At 38.6% G+C, this 19,217-nt stretch overlaps 1 protein-coding gene across 2 annotated transcripts; it reads left to right on the top strand.

Moving 5' to 3' along the window:
- Positions 1–702: 702 nt before the first annotated feature.
- Positions 703–14,019, top strand: SPO11 (SPO11 initiator of meiotic double stranded breaks). Of its 2 annotated transcripts, XM_029221597.1 has the most exons (13): positions 703–841; positions 2,674–2,787; positions 4,074–4,162; positions 4,579–4,645; positions 4,875–4,983; positions 5,327–5,410; positions 6,119–6,155; positions 6,447–6,556; positions 8,851–8,950; positions 9,367–9,404; positions 10,322–10,398; positions 12,574–12,685; positions 13,380–14,011. In XM_029221597.1, exons 1-13 carry the CDS (start codon positions 711–713, stop codon positions 13,497–13,499), a joined length of 1,188 nt encoding a protein of 395 aa, XP_029077430.1. In that variant the 5' UTR covers positions 703–710; the 3' UTR covers positions 13,500–14,011. The 2 variants fall into 2 exon arrangements, with proteins under 2 accessions (XP_029077430.1, XP_029077431.1); XM_029221598.1 differs by lacking the exon at positions 2,674–2,787 and having other exon boundaries at positions 13,380–14,019.
- The last annotated feature ends 5,198 nt before the right edge of the window (positions 14,020–19,217 follow it).

The raw sequence follows: 19,217 nt of genomic DNA, 5'->3' as shown, positions 1-19,217 counted from the left end.
CCCTCTGTTAACGAGAGGCTCAGGCTTGCTTGGAATGTCTCGACCTGGAAGCCCCTGCCATAGTGGCGCTGGGAGGTTAGACTGGAGGCCCTAAATATCTCCAACCACCTATTAAATATTTTTATTAAAAAAAAATCAGGGGCTTCCCTGGTGGCACAGTGGTTGAGAGTCTGCCTGCCGATGCAGGGGACACGGGTTCGTGCCCCAGTCCGGGAAGATCCCACATGCCGCGGAGCGGCTGGGCCCGTGGGCCATGGCCGCTGAGCCTGCGCGTCCGGAGCCTGTGCTCCGCGACGGGAGAGGCCACAGCAGGGAGAGGCCCGCGTACCGCGAAAAAAAAAAAAAAACATTTCAAGGTCCCAAATCTAGGTCCCACATTCCAAGCATACCCTTCTGGCCCCTTATGCTGGGCCCCACACCTGCCAGACGGCACCCAGTCAACGGTCCCTCTCTTTCCCTCCCAGGTAGGATTGCGCCTGAGAGAGCCCCGAGCACGCATGCCTCACTCAATGGAGGTGCTATGCGCATGCGTTGGTCCAGCTCTGCCTGGGGAAGGGGGTGAGGTGTGCACATGCGCGGTCAGCCCTCTCCGGAAAGCGCGGGAAAGGAGCTCTATCCTTTCCCGGAAGTGCTCTGTGGGTGCGGGGAAGGGCGCTATCCGGCCAAGTCAAGTTCCTGCTCTTAGACGCTTTCACTGCCGGGCGGTCCTCATGGCCTTTGCACCCAGAGGTCCTGAGGCCTCTTTCTTCCAGGTTTTGGACCAGCACAGGGCTTCCCTGCTGGCCGCCCTGAGGAAAGGCGGCAGGGAGCCCGCTGGCGGGGGGACGCACCTGGCCACTAGGTATGAGGGCGCCGTCTGGGGCGCAGACACCGGGACTTAGCAAAAAGCTTCCTCGGCACAGCCGGGCTTGAGGTGTTCTGTGGGGAAATGCTGGGCCCCCATCCCGTCTCCCACTGTGGCGGCCACAGGGTGAAGCCTGTTGGGCCCGCCAACCCTGAACCCCGAGAAAGGCCCTTGTTTAGCGAAAAACCCCTTTCTCTGCTGTTAACTTATTTTGAACTCGGAAAGCCTGGTGACAGACCACCCTCCTCCCATGTCTTCTAGAATGTTCCCCCTCTAGAATGGTCCAGGAGCCTCCCCACAGCTGGGTTCACGAGTTTCTTGAAATCCTAACAGTTTGGGGGAGTTTAGGGCACAGTTTGGCCTTGTGTTTGTTTAAAAAGAAAAAGTGTAAAAATTTAACTTTAGAAGTTTTCAGGCTTTTTTTTTTGGAAGAGGGGAAAATCAATCTCGTGAGTTCTCAATTAGTGTGTTTTATCAAAAGGAGCAAGGAAGTCAACACATTTTAAATGGTTTCTAGTGAGACAATGGGGTTTTTGACTTCGAAGTGAAGAGAATGTTCACTTCTTTAAATCGATTAAAGCAGTTAGAGGTTAGCTCAGAGTGCGGTGCTGATAACATCAGTTACGGGATTCTCCAGCTGCCCAGCTTAGCGTTAACTACCGAAATTATGTTTACATTATTCACCACTTTTACTTGAAATGCTCTGTTGTTCTGCTTCCTTGATCTGCTTTTCCCATTTATCAGCAAACTTTTTCACTTAAACAAATTACTGCCTTTTACTTTTAAGCCCAAACCAACTACCAAAAAACCAAAAAGCCGGAAAAACCCACAAAAATTTTTTTACAATAGGATTTAGTTTAAGGGAGAATTGAGAGTAAAGGAAAGAAAGGGATGGAAGTCCCTTTTTACATTTCAGATGTAAATCTGGTTGTTTTAAAGTTGGTCATAATGTTATCGTAACTTTTTTTTTCCAGGCTGGAAAAATGAGATATTTGAATCAGGTTTTGCATCCTGTTATTAGAAAATATGGAATGTTTTAAAATTTATTTTCTGATACATGCATTTTCCATGAAAACTCTGATGTTTCTGTGGAAATTAGAACACTACATTTTGTGCATTTTCTAGATTTAATATGAGTTCCCTTCCTAGGCAATATTCTTACGGTGTTTATAACAGAATAACATTTTTTGAAGCTGATGGCTTGTGAAATTAAAAGTCAGCTGACAGAAAACTGGGCTAAGTCTTAATAATTTTCTGTGGTGTAGTAGTTGCCAAGTCCCTTTATGGTAGTGATTAAACTTTTTTCTTTTTGTGTCACTAAAATTCAAAAGGGCTGATTTATGGCATGAGATCAATTAAGGTAACGTGCTACAGCATGAAGTTTTTCTTCTGAAATATTTTCGCTTTGCGTTTTGGGGAAATTAAAGCAAGTATTACATCAATTTTAATTAAAAGATTTATCAGTAGTATTTCAAGTCAATGATTTTGTATTTAAAGTAGGTTGATACGAAGAGTAGATAAAAATATATTTATAAATTATATTGTCTAGTCATTAATTTAAAAGGGAGATATTACTTCAATTGGTAATTGAGAAGTAAAATTACAAGCAAATGAAATTTCTCTGTAATTCACCACTATAAATACAGTTGTTGTTTTAATGCATTACTGTTAAAAAATTTAGTGGGAGAGAATATTATTGACATGTATCACCTAGTCTTAAAAAACAACCAATGAAACTAAAAATTACTTTAATGATCTGGGGAAATGTTACATACTGTAAAGGTCTAATTTAGAATTAAGACTGAATCATGGTGTATTTATTGTTTCAGTTCTGAGGTTCTTGCAGCTATAGAAAATGTTATCCAAGACATAATCACAAGCTTGGCAAGAAATGAAGCACCTGCATTCACAATAGACAACAGATCAAGCTGGGAAAATATAAAGTGGGCATTTTGCATTTTTTACTTTTAAATGCAGTATCTATGTCATTATTTGAGTTTGAGTTCGAGTTCTAGTTGGATTTAATTCTTTTTATTGCCTTTACCTTGCCAAAAAGATCTAAGGAAGTTTACAAAATACATACCATACAGGCAGGTTTTATAAACTAGAAGTAGGTGTGAAAGATAAGGCAAAGGGAAAACAATGCTAGGAACAAAAAGTGGAGCACCAAAAGGGGTTAGAATTCAAAATGCATATGATAAAGTCTCACAGTCCTGCTAAAAATAGGCTCCAGACTTGGATCTAAGCTTTCTAGCACTCAAAAGGGGGAAATAACACCAGTGGAATTCTCATCTATACTGCAAAAGCAAACCACTTGCTCAGAAGAGCTACAACCAGTCCTGATACTGAGACCAAAATAAATGTATCCTGAACATAGAGCATATTTTGATGGCTCTTTCCCCTAGCAAATCTCCCCCTGCTAAGTCCTGTGTCCAAGAGGGTAAAATCAGCAAACAGCTTTATCAAAGTCCTGGAACCTAGTTACATAGTTTGTTTCTTTCAGATCGTCAACCTGTAGACACTTACCACTTAATAATGAAGAATACTACAAGAATAGTCTTCAATAAGAGTTACAGAAACAGAATTAAAGTAATTTTAAGGCTCTCTAGGCACTAAGTATTCTTTTATGATCAGTGTAATTAATGTAACTAAAGTTTTGAATCATATTTTGCAAGATGGATCTTGAAGCAACTGTCACCTGGCCTATTTGCCTGGTGCCTTCTGCCACCTTTAGGACAGGCTTGGCAGTTCAATTTAACAGCCTAGTATAAATTGTTATTTCATTTACTGTAACTTTGGGGGTAAATTAAACAAAACATTTCAAAACTTATTATTAAATTGAGTAAAATTATTAAATAAACCAATCAAGAAAATGAGCAAAATGCTAATAAAATTGTGAAATATTTGGTAATAGTTCACCTACCCTAAATATCTTCCTGGGAAAGAAACACACACACACACACACACATCATAATTAAAGGTATTTAATTCACGTATTTTACACACTTGCTTTTAGTGCCTCTGTGTGTTGCAAAGCTAATTACCTAATTACCACCTGCAATTATCTAAGCTTATAAACGAGGTTATCATAATATAATATATCAGTGCTTACGTTGAGAAGAAATGGGGATTTAAATGATGTTCAGAAGAGGACATTAAGTGTATATTGTTTGGTGTTCAAAAGTTAATTCTTCTTTATTCTATTCCCTTGCTTTAAACAAAATGACAGGTTTGAAGATTCTGTGGGTCTTCACATGGTATCTCATTGTACCACAAGAAAAATCAAAAGTGATTCACCAAAATCAGTTAAAACTTTTGGTAAATTAATCTTTCTTAGCTTTCTGTAGTAAAATAAATAATTTTGGTTACCTTCTGGGTTATAGTTTTTCCTAGCTAAATAATTTTACTTGTTCTTTAATAGGCCACCCTGTACTTGAAATAAATTTATAGAATTTTGCATTGTTAATAACCATGGAAGTATTATTTCAAAAGAAATTTTCAAGATGCATGATTCAGTGGAAAAGTATTCTCTCAGTTTTGCTGTACATAGAGCAATTAATTTTATCTGATTCTTCAGGCAATTATTATTCTGTACTTAACACTTCTACTTTGGGAAGATAATTTTTGTAATATTGTGGAAAGTAACTGAGGACAGTTAAAATCCTTGATAGCAGTATGTTTTGAATTTGTAAGAAAAATGATGAGTAACTTGTTTATTGCATCTTATTTTCCAGCGCTAATTCTTAAAATATTGTCCATGATTTATAAATTAGTACAGAGCAACACTTACGCAACCAAACGGTAAGTACATTGTTCTAATAAATTACTCTTTAAAATGCAGTGTGAGATTTAGTGGCATTAACTTTCATTATATGTTTTGAAAAGTTACATAAAACTAGGCTATGGGTCGTAAACTACTTTGCTCATATGTTGCCTTCACCCAGTTAAAGCTTTCTTCAATTAATACTCCAATACTTATATTCAAAGAGAATATGGTTAATTGAAATATATATTTTTAAAATTTTCATAGAGACATATATTACACCGACAGCCAACTCTTTGGTAACCAGACTGTTGTGGACAATATTATCAATGATATTTCCTGTATGTTAAAAGTGCCGAGGAGAAGTCTGCATATAGTAAGTAGCATTTAATACAAAACATTTTAAGACAAAACATATAAAAATTGTAATAGAAGAATAAATGTAATCTGTGCCTTCTTTCCATATTTTTGATACTATGTTTTTCTCACTATGAATTTAAATAATCTATTCTCATTGTATTCCCTTGGATAAATGAACCAAGACAGATGAATTATCAAATATTTTTCATTTCTAAATGCTCTTACATATTTTCTCCTTTATTTCTTAAATTCCAGTCTGAGCCAAAATACATATAATTAAGAGGTGAACATGAGAAGGGACTTAGAGGCATAAAGTAAACTCAAGAGAGAGGTTTCAGATATGTCTATTATTTTTTCAGTTATCTACATCAAAAGGTTTAATTGCTGGCAATTTAAGGTATATCGAGGAAGATGGCACCAAGGTGAATTGTGCATGTGCAACAGTAAGCATCATTAATGTTTTCACGTGTTTTAACTCCATTTCAGATCGTTTGTTTTTGAAATGCATTTTATTTACTGCCTTGTTATGTAGTTTGGAGCTTAAGATTTTAAAATAAAATCGATGAATATGTATATGCTGTACAGGGTTGTACATTACGTAGTTTCAAAACATGCCACTTGCCAAATGTCATATTGAAAGAAACAAACATACACATTCCTTTTAAAAATGCACTGTTGTTTTCAGGTAGAGTGTGACCTGACCATTTTAGCATGGTTATTTATGTAATCTTAATAAAATTATCTGGTTCTGAAATTAATGTTTGTTACTAAACTATTTGTTAGGCTTGGTACGTAGAAAGCCCCCAGTACTGAACTAGCACAGAAGTTTGGAAAGGGCCAGCTCACCATTTTGGAAGGAGGAGAATGACACCTATGAGATCCTGCATAAGGAAGTCTTTCCTTCATCAGTTTCTGCTTTTTAAGCCACATATCTATAAAATTTCCAGGAAATTCTCACCTTCTGGGAAGTAGTTTAGGTCATATGTCACTGAAAAGTAAATCTGTGTCCTACTGTTTTTTTACTGAGGCATAGACCTCTGAAAACAGGTGTATTTTTTTAATGAAAATATAGGATTTTTGTGATAAATTTTTAAATGTCGTTAAACTTGCTATTTATTTAAAATAAAAACTGTCTTGTTTTGTTAACTTAGGCTGTTGCTGTGCCATCTAATATTCAAGGAATTCAGAGTATCCTTTGGGAAAACTATTTAAACGTCTAGAATGTTCATTCATCCATGACTTTGATAAATCAAGCCTTCATAATGTGTTACCAACAAGCCAAACCCTGTAGTGGTCAAGATGAGCACACCATGGTCCCTTTTTAAAGATCCTTTTAGGAGCTCACCATCTAGTAGGAGAGACAGATATCTAAATACTGTGTGTGAATAGATATCTGTTTACCTTCAAATATAACCATTATTTAGTTAGTGGTTAAATTGAAATACGCGTGCCTTAAATTTATCAGCCTTAACTTCACAGATTTAATTACAGATGCAAAATTTCTATTAATTGTAGAAAAAGATGCGACATTTCAGCGGCTCCTAGATGACAGTTTTTGCACCAAAATGTCTCCGTGCATCATGGTTACGGTATATTATCTACCTTTACCACAATTCCAAAACTAACACACTACATTGGTGATTGGTAAGAGGGGTTTATAACATCATCCATAAGCTTGGACAGCATTCTGTTATCAATATGACGCATCCTTTGGGATTATAGAACAAGCATTTCCAAGGTGTTTATTTAACCATCCTCAAATCTGACTGAAATCAAATAACGCCCCCCAGGAGGCATCCTGATATAGTGTAAGTATCAGGTGCTTACAAAAGTGGATGGTGAGAACGGAAATGACAGGGCTAGTGCGGCAGCGTCATCAGTTAGACGAAGAACATCATAGCTGGATCTGGGGAGCCTGTCCAGAGGCTCTCAGGCGGTTGCCTGGGTGGAAGGATGCCAGGGGAATGATTAAGGAGAAAGGGCTTAAGCAAAGGGCATTTCCAAGGCAAATCCAAAAGGACGTGGTGACCACGGGATGAGGGGAAGGAGTCAAAATGACTCTGGTGTGTGGAACTTCACCACGATGTCACCGTCAATACTACAGGACAACTGGCGGGAAGGCTCAGCTCTTCGCGGCAGAAAGATGTTGCATGTAGTTTTAGAAATGTGAATTTGAGATGATAGCAGGAAATCCTAGTGGCCTCTGCCCAGTTTGAAGTGAGGGGAGAACGGTTGAGATGGAAAATGCAGGCTGAGAGCTCATAAGTAATAAAGGCGCTACCTGAACCCCTGAAGTGATCTCTCAGCGGGGGTGTCCTGTGGCTCACGCTTTGGTCCAGTCCTCCTCCGCTTTCACACCTCCCTGGTGAGAGTGCATGCTGGGCTGATAGGAAGCCAAGCCACTACCGACAGAGAAAGCTGCCCGGGCCCCGGCCTCTGTTCAGCTGTTGGCGTTTGAATCACGGCTGGTACTGGCGCATCGGAGACGCAAGTAAAGCTCGGCTCTCTGTCACATTTCTTTTTCTACCTTGTCTTTCCTCTTGTAGGCTGCCTCCTAGTCCTTGCCTACCTACGCGTTGGTGCTATCATGGTGTCCACTGATAATTGCTGTCATTGCTATGGTGAAACACCCACAAGCAGCTGACCTGTAGTCGCGGTCTCTACAGAGGGGAGCTGAGAACCGAGGGCCAGGCTAGGAAGGAGCCTTTGGCACTCCTCTGTGGTCTCCTCTACCACGTACAGGTGTAGTCGTTCCCAAAGGAAAGAATTAAACTACACTAGCATTCACTAAGTGCTCATGGTGTGCCAGGAGCTCTGCCGGGCACTGGATACAATAAGGGTTCCCATTTTAGTGCTGTTTTTCACATATCAACGTGTAAAGTCTCTCCAACCTTGTGAGGTAGGTATTATTATCATCCCCATTTTAACAATAGGACAATGGGACCCAGGAAGGTATTTTACCACAATCTTAAGGCTGGTCAAAACTAGGACTGGGTTTTAGGCAGTTCAGCTCCACGTCGCTCTAGTCCCGTAACTGTGTGGCAGGCATATTTATCCCAATTTTATAAATAAAACCACGGCCTAAAGACACTAAGAAAACCAACCCAACTTTACCCGCTAATGATTGGCGGAGAGGGAGTTCAAACTCAGAGCAGTCGCGTGGAAAGCCCATTCTTCTCTCTGCTTGCTTCCTTCTCTGCTCCATGTTTCATTTGGTTTTCTGCTTTTTTCTCCTAACACTGTTGTAAAGCTCTTTAAATTACTTTTCCACATAATTATTGTTTTAATGACTTCATAATACTCTTCCACTGCTTAGGTTTATTAAATTCTGAATGTAAGCCAGGTACTCTTTTAAATGCTTTATAATCGTTAAATAATTGAATTCCTATAGTAATTTTCTAAGGTGTTAAGAAGCCCCAACTTCAGAGAGTCTTCGTGACTCTTTCAGGTTCATGCTGCTGAGAAGTGGCAGAGCCAGATGCCAGCCCAGGCTGTCTGGCCCCAAAGCTGGTGCATATCACCACCGTGCTCTGCTGCCTCTCCATGTCCCTGTTGTGAGATAGTTTGGCTATTTATCATAGTTTCTGTCCTGTTAAATAACCCTGCAGTGGACATCTTTGTGTATGTCAGATTTTTCTTATCTCTGTTTCTGCTGAAATATTTCCTTAGGATTATTTTCTAGGACTGGGATAATTGTCAAAGGTATGAAGTTAGGTGGGCTTTTTCACCCTGTTGTATATAGTGTACATTTTTTCACAGTCAAAACCAGTCTTCCATCACCTGAAATTTAAGGTGAGGGGATCTAACTTTTAAGTTATTAACAAAATAAGAATATAGTTTTATCAGTTTCATTCTACTAAATGATTTCAATACTTGCTTTTAGGGAAAGGGAGTACCTGATCTGAACACAAGACTTTTAGTCAAGAAGCTGTGGGATACATTTCACATTCCTATTTTCACTCTTGTAGATGCTGATCCACATGGTAATTTATTGTTGGACTATTTGAAACAATAGTCATAATAAATCATATCTGTAGTTGTCTTTTTCTGCTCATAGAACACTTTCATAAAATATTCTGGGACTTCCCTGACCATCCAGTGGTTAAGGCTCTGCACTTCCACTTCAGTGGGCACAGGTTCAATCCCTGATTGGGGAACTAAGATCCCACATGCTGTGCAGCGTGGCCGAAAAAAAAAAATTAAAAGAATATGATTATTAGATTAAAATGAATGACTGTAATCATTTGGGGCAGGTTATCGCTGTTTTTACCGTGTTAAGCTGAACCATAAATCTTCCATTTGTAATGTCCACAAAAATAAAAACTGCAGATGTTAGGTATAATTATCTAGCCTATAATATGCAAGAAGACTAATTTTAAAGTTAACTTTCTTTTAACAGGCATAGAAATAATGTGTATCTATAAGTATGGATCTATGGTAAGTATAGAAAAATATTTTTCCTTTTTCACTATTGAGATATTTTATATTCACTGAAGTGATTTCTGCATTTACTTATCAGCCCCTAGTAAGCTAAGGGCCCCCAAAATGTACCAGTGAAGCTACTGTCCTAGTCTAGGGCCAGTCTATTTCAGACCTGTGATTCCAGCTTCCAGCATGACCAGTGTGACTGCAGATGACAGAGTGGGATTACCTGTGGGCAAGAGGCATTAATTATCCTCCACTTTCCTGGCCTGCTGAAGTAACTGTGGGCCCTCAGCATAGCAACACTGATCACCAGTTATACCCTGAAAATTATATAGAGCCTTGAATTCTGACTTTTCCAATTCCAACCATAAGGAGAAATGAGAAGATCACCAAACTTCACCACTGGAGACTGCAACTACCACACATCAATGGTTGTCAAAAATGTGGTCCTGGACATCAGCATCACCTGGGAGCTTGTTAGAAATGCAAATCTCAATCCCCATCCAGACCTCCTGAGTCTGGAATTCCAAGGGTGGGCACTCCAAGTGATTCTGACACATGGTGATGTTTGGGAACCATTGGTGTACACCTTGAGCGTCCTGATGTATATGTTTATAGCAGGTGAAAAGGATGGTGGAGCAAGGTGTTAAGGTATGGAATCAACGAACAACAGTAAATGCAGGTCAGAGGGGTCATCTGTAGTTTTACTTTATAGAAAACCAATACAGAAATACTACAGAGCAGTTTTAAAACCTCCACTGAAAGTCAAGTTTAGCTAAGCCCCTGGTGATTTTCTTAACTTCTGTGGTCTCTGGGGGTGTGAAGTCTTCAGTACTGGTCCTTCCTAATAAGTTAAAAAATTGGCTGCAAAAACAAGTATGCTAGTTCTCTGCATACCTTAGCTAATATACTTCTGCTCTCTATTTTAGGCTATGTCTTTTGAAGCCCATAATCTCACAGTTCCAGCTATTAGATGGCTTGGTCTCCTCCCTTCTGATATCAAAAGGTTAGGCGGTTAGCAGAAGTAGGATATTTTAAATGATGATTCATTGTAATATGTAACACTCGGCCTAAAAAGTCACTACCAGGGAAAGCACTTAACGGTTTTTACTTATCGTGTTCCCAATGACTCGGGATTATATAATTATGAATTACATTTATCCATGTTTCTGTTTCAGCTACTAAAATACTTAAATATATTTGGTTAATTGAACCTTTAGCTAGCTAGAAGACATTTTTTGTTTTACCTTTATGGTTAAAGTGTTTAGTAATTTTTTTTTATACTTAGAAAGTATGAAGACATTGAATCTAGTTAAATGGTAATCATTGACAACACCATTTGCCATATGAATTAACTTTATCATAGATTTAAAATTTTAACTTCATTTAAAAATCTCATTTTACGATTAAAGTTGGGAAATCTAAATTTTGTCATTTTTAATATCTATATGTTCATTATAGAAAAAATATCATTAAATAACAAGATAAAAGTCACCTACAGATGAACAGCTTTACCCCTGTTGATTATCTGCTGTGCCTTGCCATAACTTCTTCCAAAAGAATGGAGTCATACTCTATTTTGTAGTCTGCTTTTCTCACATAACACAATGTGATCGCTTTTCCTTATCAATAAATATGTTCCTAAGACCTCATTTGAAAGTCTTCTGCTGAGTTCCAACTCTGAGTGTGTTTATTCAGTCAGCCCCTTCCAGCTGAAAGTTTGGGTGGTTTCCACGTCTCTGTTCCAAAGGATAGTGCTTTGATGGACCATCTTGTAACTAAATCTTTGCCCCATATCCTTAATTAGTCCCATAGGCCGAATTCCCAGAATTGCTGGGTCAAAGGGTATGCACATTTTTAAGGCTTTGACTGCCCTCCGGATAGGTTAATTATTTTGTTTTCCCTGGAGAGTAAGAGCCCATCTGTCCTTCAGCAGGAGACGTTATCACTTTATTCATCTCTGCTATTGTGATATTTTAAAATATTTTATCGTTTTAATTAGCCAGTGAGAATGAAATTAAACATTTATTGGATTTCTTTAAGCAGTGAGCAAACCGTGGTAACAGGTGCTTATTTTATAAATATGGAATAGGAACAGGTTTTGGGTAATCACTGCTTCTAACAAAATGAGGGCACCAGAGAAAACATTCAGTTTTCGATTTTTGAATGTTTTCGCTCTAGTGAATCAAAGTTTTGTCAATTTAGTGTGTATTTCATGGTCAGAATCCCTTGGGGGTCGTCTGTTTGTAGGAATATCATTTCTAACACAACTTTAGGACAGAGGATCTGATTATTGAGGTGGAAAACTTGAAGAAGCTCTAGCTGCATCTCATTAATTCCATCAGTGCCCTCAAAAGCCACTCTAAATAAATGTACAATCAAAGAAAAAAGTATGATAGCAACACAAACATGGCTTCAAGGGAAACCCTCTCGGCCTCCCTTTCAATCAGATTGTCATCCTATTCAGGAGCTGCCGCTGGCAAATGGTCATAATTATGGGGACATTGAAGAAGACTGTTTGAAACTGGAGCTCTCCTGAGAAATCCAGGATTTGTGACTTCAAAAAGCAGTTCACAACATAAATCCTGGACCTCTCATGTTCTGTTTTTAAAACACATACCAAGATAAAATTACAATCTACTTTTTAAAAGTGTAAAACTAAATAGATGTGTGTATGTCTGTGTGCATGCATGAATGCATAAGTGAAAATTGATAGACTAACTTCTTCGGCCCAGAAAATTCTCAATGAATTACAGAGAATTAAGTATTCAGTGGAACCTAAAATCCCACAGTGGATCTTGCTGCTGGCCACACATACTGGCGCTCACTGCTTCAAAACTGTGGTGCTCTGGGGGCTGCCTTGGTGTTGATACACACGATGTTAGTGTTCTCGGCATTTGTTTTATAACCAATGTCTGTCTTCCTGTCATCGTCCTGTGAGTGTGGCATGAAAGAAAACAACGACTTAAAACAGACTTCTGCTATGATCTTGAACATTTGCTGGTCTAAGACATGCCAGATCCCCCAAATTCTGTATTTAAAAGTGGATCTGTACTAATTTTCGCATCTGTTATTTCTGAGTCTCTTGAAATAGTATGATAAATAAAAATGAAATATATGTGACCTTAAAGTTACAGGAGCACTTTGTTTTTACTGATTTCTTTCATCTATTTTTTTCCAGATTAAATATACCTAAAGTTACTTTAATTCCACTGACTAAACAGGACCAAATGAAACTTGACAGTATCCTGAAGAGACCTTATATTACTTGCCAACCATTTTGGAGAAAAGAAGTATGTTTCTTTTTAAAATTCAAATGTACGTTTTATTGCCTTTTACTTTAGCAGTGGCTATTTACATAATATTTTGGAACTATCCTTCTTGAATTTTTTTTTTTTGCGGTATGTGGGCCTCTCACTGCTATGGCCTCTCCCGTTCTGGAGCACAGGCTCCGGACGCGCAGGCCCAGCGGCCATGGCTCACGGGCCCAGTGGCTCCACGGCATGTGGGATCCTCCCGGACCGGGGCACGAACCCGTGTCCCCTGCATCGGCAGGGGGACTCCCAACCACTGTGCCACCAGGGAAGCCCCTTCTTGAATTTTTATATAACCAACAACTAACGTGTGTGTTGTTCAGCAGTAAATGGTTGTAGAAACATTGAATTGTGAATGCTAATAGATAAGATCAGCTGGGTGGAGCTGATCTAGTTTATCCTCATCACAGTTATATACCCGTTGTCTATGGCTGTATCATAGTTCATGGGGGAAAAAAGGAGAGAAGGAAATTATAAAGATCCCAGACCATTCCTAATTATTGAAGGAATCCATACTAATATTTTTAGCTGTAGCAGCTCCAGAATATTCCGGCTGACCTAAAGGTTATTGCCGATGGCTTTGGAGGATAAAACAAATCTAGATTTACCAGTTTGAGTTGACAGAACTGTAGCAAAGGACTCTGGTATGATTATATTTTACTTTTATTGACAGATGGAAATAATGGCAGACTCTAAAATGAAGGCAGAAATCCAAGCTTTGACCTTCCTATCATCAGATTATCTTTCCAGAGTGTACTTACCCAACAAATTAAAATTTGGAGGATGGATATAAAAAATATATCAGAATATATCTTGTGATTGCAAGAGGCTTTTCATTAGTTTTGTTTTCAGCAGTGGATGCTGTTGTGGAAAGAACATATGGTCTTAATAAAATAATTTCCGTCAATTGTATTTTTTGTCAAAAAAATGCTGCACTCCCATTTTCTTCAGAAGGCTTTATTTTATCCTCTGTAGAGACTAATTTCTATCCTATGTTCTAAAGTAAATCATAAAAGAATGTATGTTATCTTGACTTTTAAATTTTGTTTGAAAAAAATGTTTACACATGTCATCAAAGTCTGCAGAAATATTTTATTTACTTTCTACAATACAAGTAATGTTGAGGCATGGAGTATCTTATTAGTAATAAAAATAATAATAACCTAACTTTGAGAGGTTGCAAATGAATGATAGTGTCCAGCAGTTTCTTCTTAGTTATATTTTCCTTTGTCTTCATAGTATAAGGGTCATACCTCATTCATTTACTGTGAAATTAGTAATGTTTATTATGAATAAATATTTGGATTGATGTAGTCTTCAGTGCTTTGTTTTGATTTTGAGCATACTTTTTTTTTTCATAATATACTTATTTGAAAAATTTCCCCAGGGTTGTATCAGTTCTCACCCAAATTCAAGTCACCTGAATTCTTCTCTAGTCTAGGTTTAGAGAACAAAGAACTTGTTTTAAGATTAACAGAAACCTCAAGTTTTAATAAGGCCTTTCTATAACAGTAAAGATGTGATCTTTTCCTCTCATAAACTTATCTTAATTTTTCCAGAGATGAGTTTTATGATTTTATTCTGTACTTTCAATAAAGTTTTAACTGCACTGGAAAGTTTATTGTAATTGTAAGCAAGATTATGTATTTATAGGAGAAGTAAAGAAATGTTGGGTTAGTTTTTTATTGAGATAAATATTAATAATAATAATAGATATTTCTGAGAACTTGTATATGCCAATCACTGCTTACACGTTATCTTATTTAATTCTCCTGAGAAGAGCCTTGTCAGGTCAGTAGTTACACTTATAGTTTACAGGTGAGAACACTGAGGATGTTGCTTGTCCAAAGCCACACAGCCAGATGTAGCGGAACGGGGACAGTAACACTATCTACCTCAAGAGCAGGGCCGGGTGCCGAATATTTGGGGCCCAGTGCAAAAGGTAAGCGTAGGGTCCCTTGTTCAAGAGTTATTAAGAATTTCAAGATGACAGCAGCCGAGAATTAAACCGAGCATGGGGCCCTTCTCAGCCTGGTGCCCAGTGTGACTGCACAGGTAGCATAGCCATGAAGCCAGCCCTGACCAAGAGGTAAATAAGGTCAAATATAATAATGAAAGAAAATACTTGTATAGCACTTATTATGTGCCAGGTATTTTTCTAGGTGCTTTATGAACATTAATTTCATTTTCACAGAAACCCTATGAGCTAGGTGCCTTTCTTATCATCCCCATTTTACAGATGAAGAAACAAACATGTAGAGAGGTTAAGTAACTTTCCCAAGGTCACATAACTATCAAGCAGTGGAGCTGGGACCTAATCCCAGAGACTCTGACTCCAGAGTTCATGCTGTAATCGCGATACTGGTACATTGTAAAGTGCTTCACGTTTGGCCGGGCAGGCACACCACTCAGGAAGGGTCTACAATTTCTATTGTTGGCGACGTGTCAAATCAAGGCTCCCTGATATCAAGCCTGTGATGTCAAGCTTGTTATGTTATATTCTCTAGTCACATCAGAACCAGGTATTTCATTCTGAGAACATTTTGGTAACTGTTAATTTGACTTACTTGTGAGACTATTGAAAATTCTAAAAACATTTTATAAATCTCAAGTTTTTCTTTGAATTTATGCCATACTCCCTCCCTTAACAGCTAATAATCATTGAATTTTTACAAGTTTTGTAAGGGAGAAAAATACTAACTTAGAAATATATGGTTAAGCCACAAAATGTCTGGATTAGGATATACTGTCAAAATGGGAAGGAATAAAAAAACCTATAATAGTCATTAAAATTTGAAAATAAATTTGAAGAAGGCTTGCAGATACATTCAGTTTGGATAATTAAATTCATTTCAAGTTTATATTTGGAAATTTACTTAAAATAATTTTCATTTATTTGGGAAATGAAAATGGGAGGAGAGCAAAATGCACTGAGTTTGGCTTTGCTCCCTGTCTTTATCAGATGCAGCTGAAAAGTTAATGTTAGTAGCTATTTGGGACCCAGCTAGAATTCTCATTCTTAAGATTTGTTACTGTAAAATAGGCAGCTGTTTAAAATGGCAACTGACAACAGACATCCCCTCTATCATGTGTATTTATTATTTATTTGTTTATTTTTTTATAGCTCACTTATTAGATTCAACACATAAAATAGTCAACTATAAAAGTTTCTAAATTCTTAATCTTGTTTTCTGAATTTATCATGGACAGCTAACAATTTGAGGACTACACTGACTCCATTAGCTACACTTGGAGCAGCTCTATGCTATGTCACATTTTTTTTTTTTTTTTTTTTTTTTGCGGTACGTGGGCCTCTCACTGCTGTGGCCTCTCCCATTGCGGAGCACAGGCTCAGGAAGCGCAGGCTCAGCGGCCATGGCTCACAGAGCATGTGGGATCCTCCCGGACCAGGGCACGAACCCGTGCCCCCTGCATCGGCAGGCGGACTGTCAACCACTGTGCCACCAGGGAAGCCCTATGTCACATTTTGAGCCATTTCTTGAATGAGCTTTCTAAGAAGTCTCTCATAATGAGTTTTAACCTATATAGATCTCTCCCTTCCTCTGAATCTCTTTCTTTCTTTCGGCTACATTGGGTCTTCATTGCTGCGCGCGGGCTTTCTCTAGTTGCAACAATCGGGGGCTACCCTTTGTTTCGGTGCTCGGGCTTCTCACTGCGGTGGCTTCTCTTGTTGAGGAGCATGGGCTCTAGGCGCGCGGGCTACAGTAGTTGTGGCTCGCGGGCTTAGTTGCTCTGTGGCACGTGGGATCTTCCTGGACCAGGGCTCGAACCTGTGTCCCCTGCATTGGCAGGCGGATTCTTAACCACTGCGCCACCAGGGAAGTCCCTGAATCTCTTTAGCATCTGCTAGTGTTGGAGGGTCTCCTGCAGAGGCGGGGGGTGGCTGTATCTCACCGTGAGGACAAGGACACTGGCAGCAGAAGTTCTGGGAAGTACTCCTTGGCGTGAGCCCTCCCAGAGTCCGCCATTAGCCCCACCAAAGAGCCCGGGTAGGCTCCAGTCTCTACCATCTGTATTTATTTTTAATATTTCCATAATTTTAATCAAGAAAGAACATTTGGATTGGAGTCTGTTTATAATTAAAGTGCATAAAAACTGGTGCAACGAAAAGATGTTCAGAGAATCTTGGTTTTTTCCTTAAGGGCTCATAATCACCCTCGTAAAATAAAAGCTCTCGTAATATCTCCAGGTTTCTGGGAAATTTAACCGTCATCATTGATGATGCTAATTGATTTCAGAAGTCATGATTTCATGAAAAAAGAAACCCATATTGCACTTTCTACAAAATAGGCAAAAAACACTCCAGGATTTCTATCTTTAACTTCCCTTAATGAATGTCTCAGTTGAACTGTTTGATGTAGATACCTGTTCTGTGGTGCTGAAAAGAATAGATGCTGTCAAAGCTAAGCCACAAATACATGTATACTAAACAGTATTTTCAACAGGATGTTTTTGTAGTAAACTACTGAGAAACATTACATTTGTTTGGACTTCTGCTCACCATTTAAAGGTTATGTGTCCCAAGAAAATCTTGTAAAAATAAGCCAAGGTCTCCCTCTGCTGGCAGAAGCTCTATGTTCTCTCAAATCCTTCCACTGTTTTAGATGGACATTTATTTAAAATATATTCGTCCCAAGAGGGAGGGGATATGGGGACATGTGTATGCATATGGCTGATTCACTTTGTTGTACAACAGAAACTAACACAGTATTGTAAAGCAATTATACTCCAAAAAACATCTATTAAAAAAATATATATATATATTCAAGTCCTTGTTTTCAGGAACGGGGTGGAAGAGTCTGGGACACAACAAGAGGTTGGGGAAACCATGAGGATTTCTGTGTGAGACTGAGCACTTCTAGACAGGAGCCCATTTTGTATTATCATCTTTGGATGCCCCCAATTCCTTGTAAAGCTACACTTAATGTGTGCTTCGTTGCAACCAAGCTATTTACAAAACCTTAAGACAACATATTAGGACTTTTTAATTAAAATAACAGAATTAAAGATCACTTCAAATGAAAAGGAACTGATACTAAAATTACAAACATTCAGTTTCTATTTACCTAGAAATGGAATATAAACTGTGTAGTCATTCATAAATACTCCCTTGTGTAAAAAACTGCAGAAGGGTATACTAATGTGAATAATAGCCATGACCAAAATTTAATTTTACTTATTTTTAAAAATTTTCACCTAGACTTTTGGCTTAATAATCATACCCATGGATACAGATTGTTTTGATCCTCCTTTTTGTTTCTGAGGGAAAAAGTGAGGTGAAGCCACAGACTGCCATCTCTAAAGTCATATTTTGAGGGGCAGACTGCTTGCATCCCAATTGCACTTCTACTCACTGCCTTTGTAGCTGGGAGAAGTTACAACCTGGACTTCATTTCATCAACTGTAAAATGGGGATAATAGTGATAATACCTAACCTATAGTGTCGTTGTGAGAACAAGTGTGGGTTTGAAATAACACTCTTTAGAAAGAGTCAAGGAGTGTTACTGTTATATTTGGGTACACATGCTGCTACCATTGTTCCACTGATGGTATATGCAAAACCAGCTTGTCGATTACATACCCCTAAACAACAGAAAGATTTTTTTTAAGCATGCTGAATAACCGGTATTGTACATAACAGAGGCTTCTGGAAGATTCCTTGGGCATGGAAAATATAATTCGACAAATATTAAACACCAAAATATGTAAGACTGTGCTTGGTGCTATATACATGGGCTTAAGATACAAAGTTTAAAATCTAGGAAGCTAGACAAGGCAAATACACCCACACTCTTATGAGACAGAATATGATAAGCACTGAGAGAGCTTTGAGAGGGCTTTGAGAGTTGAGAGATGCTATGAGATGATCCATTCGGTAAAGAAATTACAGGAGATGGAGTATCCAGTGCTTAAAGGAGCTATTACTATTATCATCATTATTTAGACGAGAGGTTCTGAACCTTGCCTGCATTTTAGAATCACTCGGAGAGCTTTTAAAAAATATTAATTCCCTCGTTCCACCCCAGAACAACTTATTCAGAATCTCTCAGGGTGAGGCATCAGAGTTTTTTTTTAAAGTTTCCCCAGGTGATTCTAAACACCTCATCTAGATCCTCGGTGCTCAACTGCGGTCCGTGGCCTGGCAACCTCAGCAGGGAGTTTGCTAGAAATGTGGGTTCTCAGGCCCACACTGGACTTTCTGAAACTGCATTTTATAACAAGGTCCCGCGGATCCTCAGGCTCCTTGAAGATGTCAAGGCTTTTGGTACGCAACCCACGGTGAGTAGTAAAGGAGAAGGGTCAGTGTATGTACCACAACCTCAGGAGATCCCTTCCTGTTTTTCCTTCAGACATTCTTAAAGGGGGAAAAAGCAACCAGCTGAAATATTCGGAGTTGGCACGTGTGCGTCATAACAGCCCCTTAATATTCCTACGGAACCTTACACTTAGTAAAAGGCCTTCATTGTGTTACTTTTACTTGAACCTAATT

This window comes from Monodon monoceros, unplaced genomic scaffold (assembly GCF_005190385.1).
Source record: "Monodon monoceros isolate NGI ecotype Baffin Bay Population unplaced genomic scaffold, NGI_Narwhal_1 Super_Scaffold_13, whole genome shotgun sequence".
Classification (NCBI taxonomy): Eukaryota; Metazoa; Chordata; class Mammalia; order Artiodactyla; family Monodontidae; genus Monodon; species Monodon monoceros.
The sequence above is the reverse complement of the archived record's forward strand: the minus strand, read 5'-3'. Positions and strand labels throughout refer to the sequence as shown.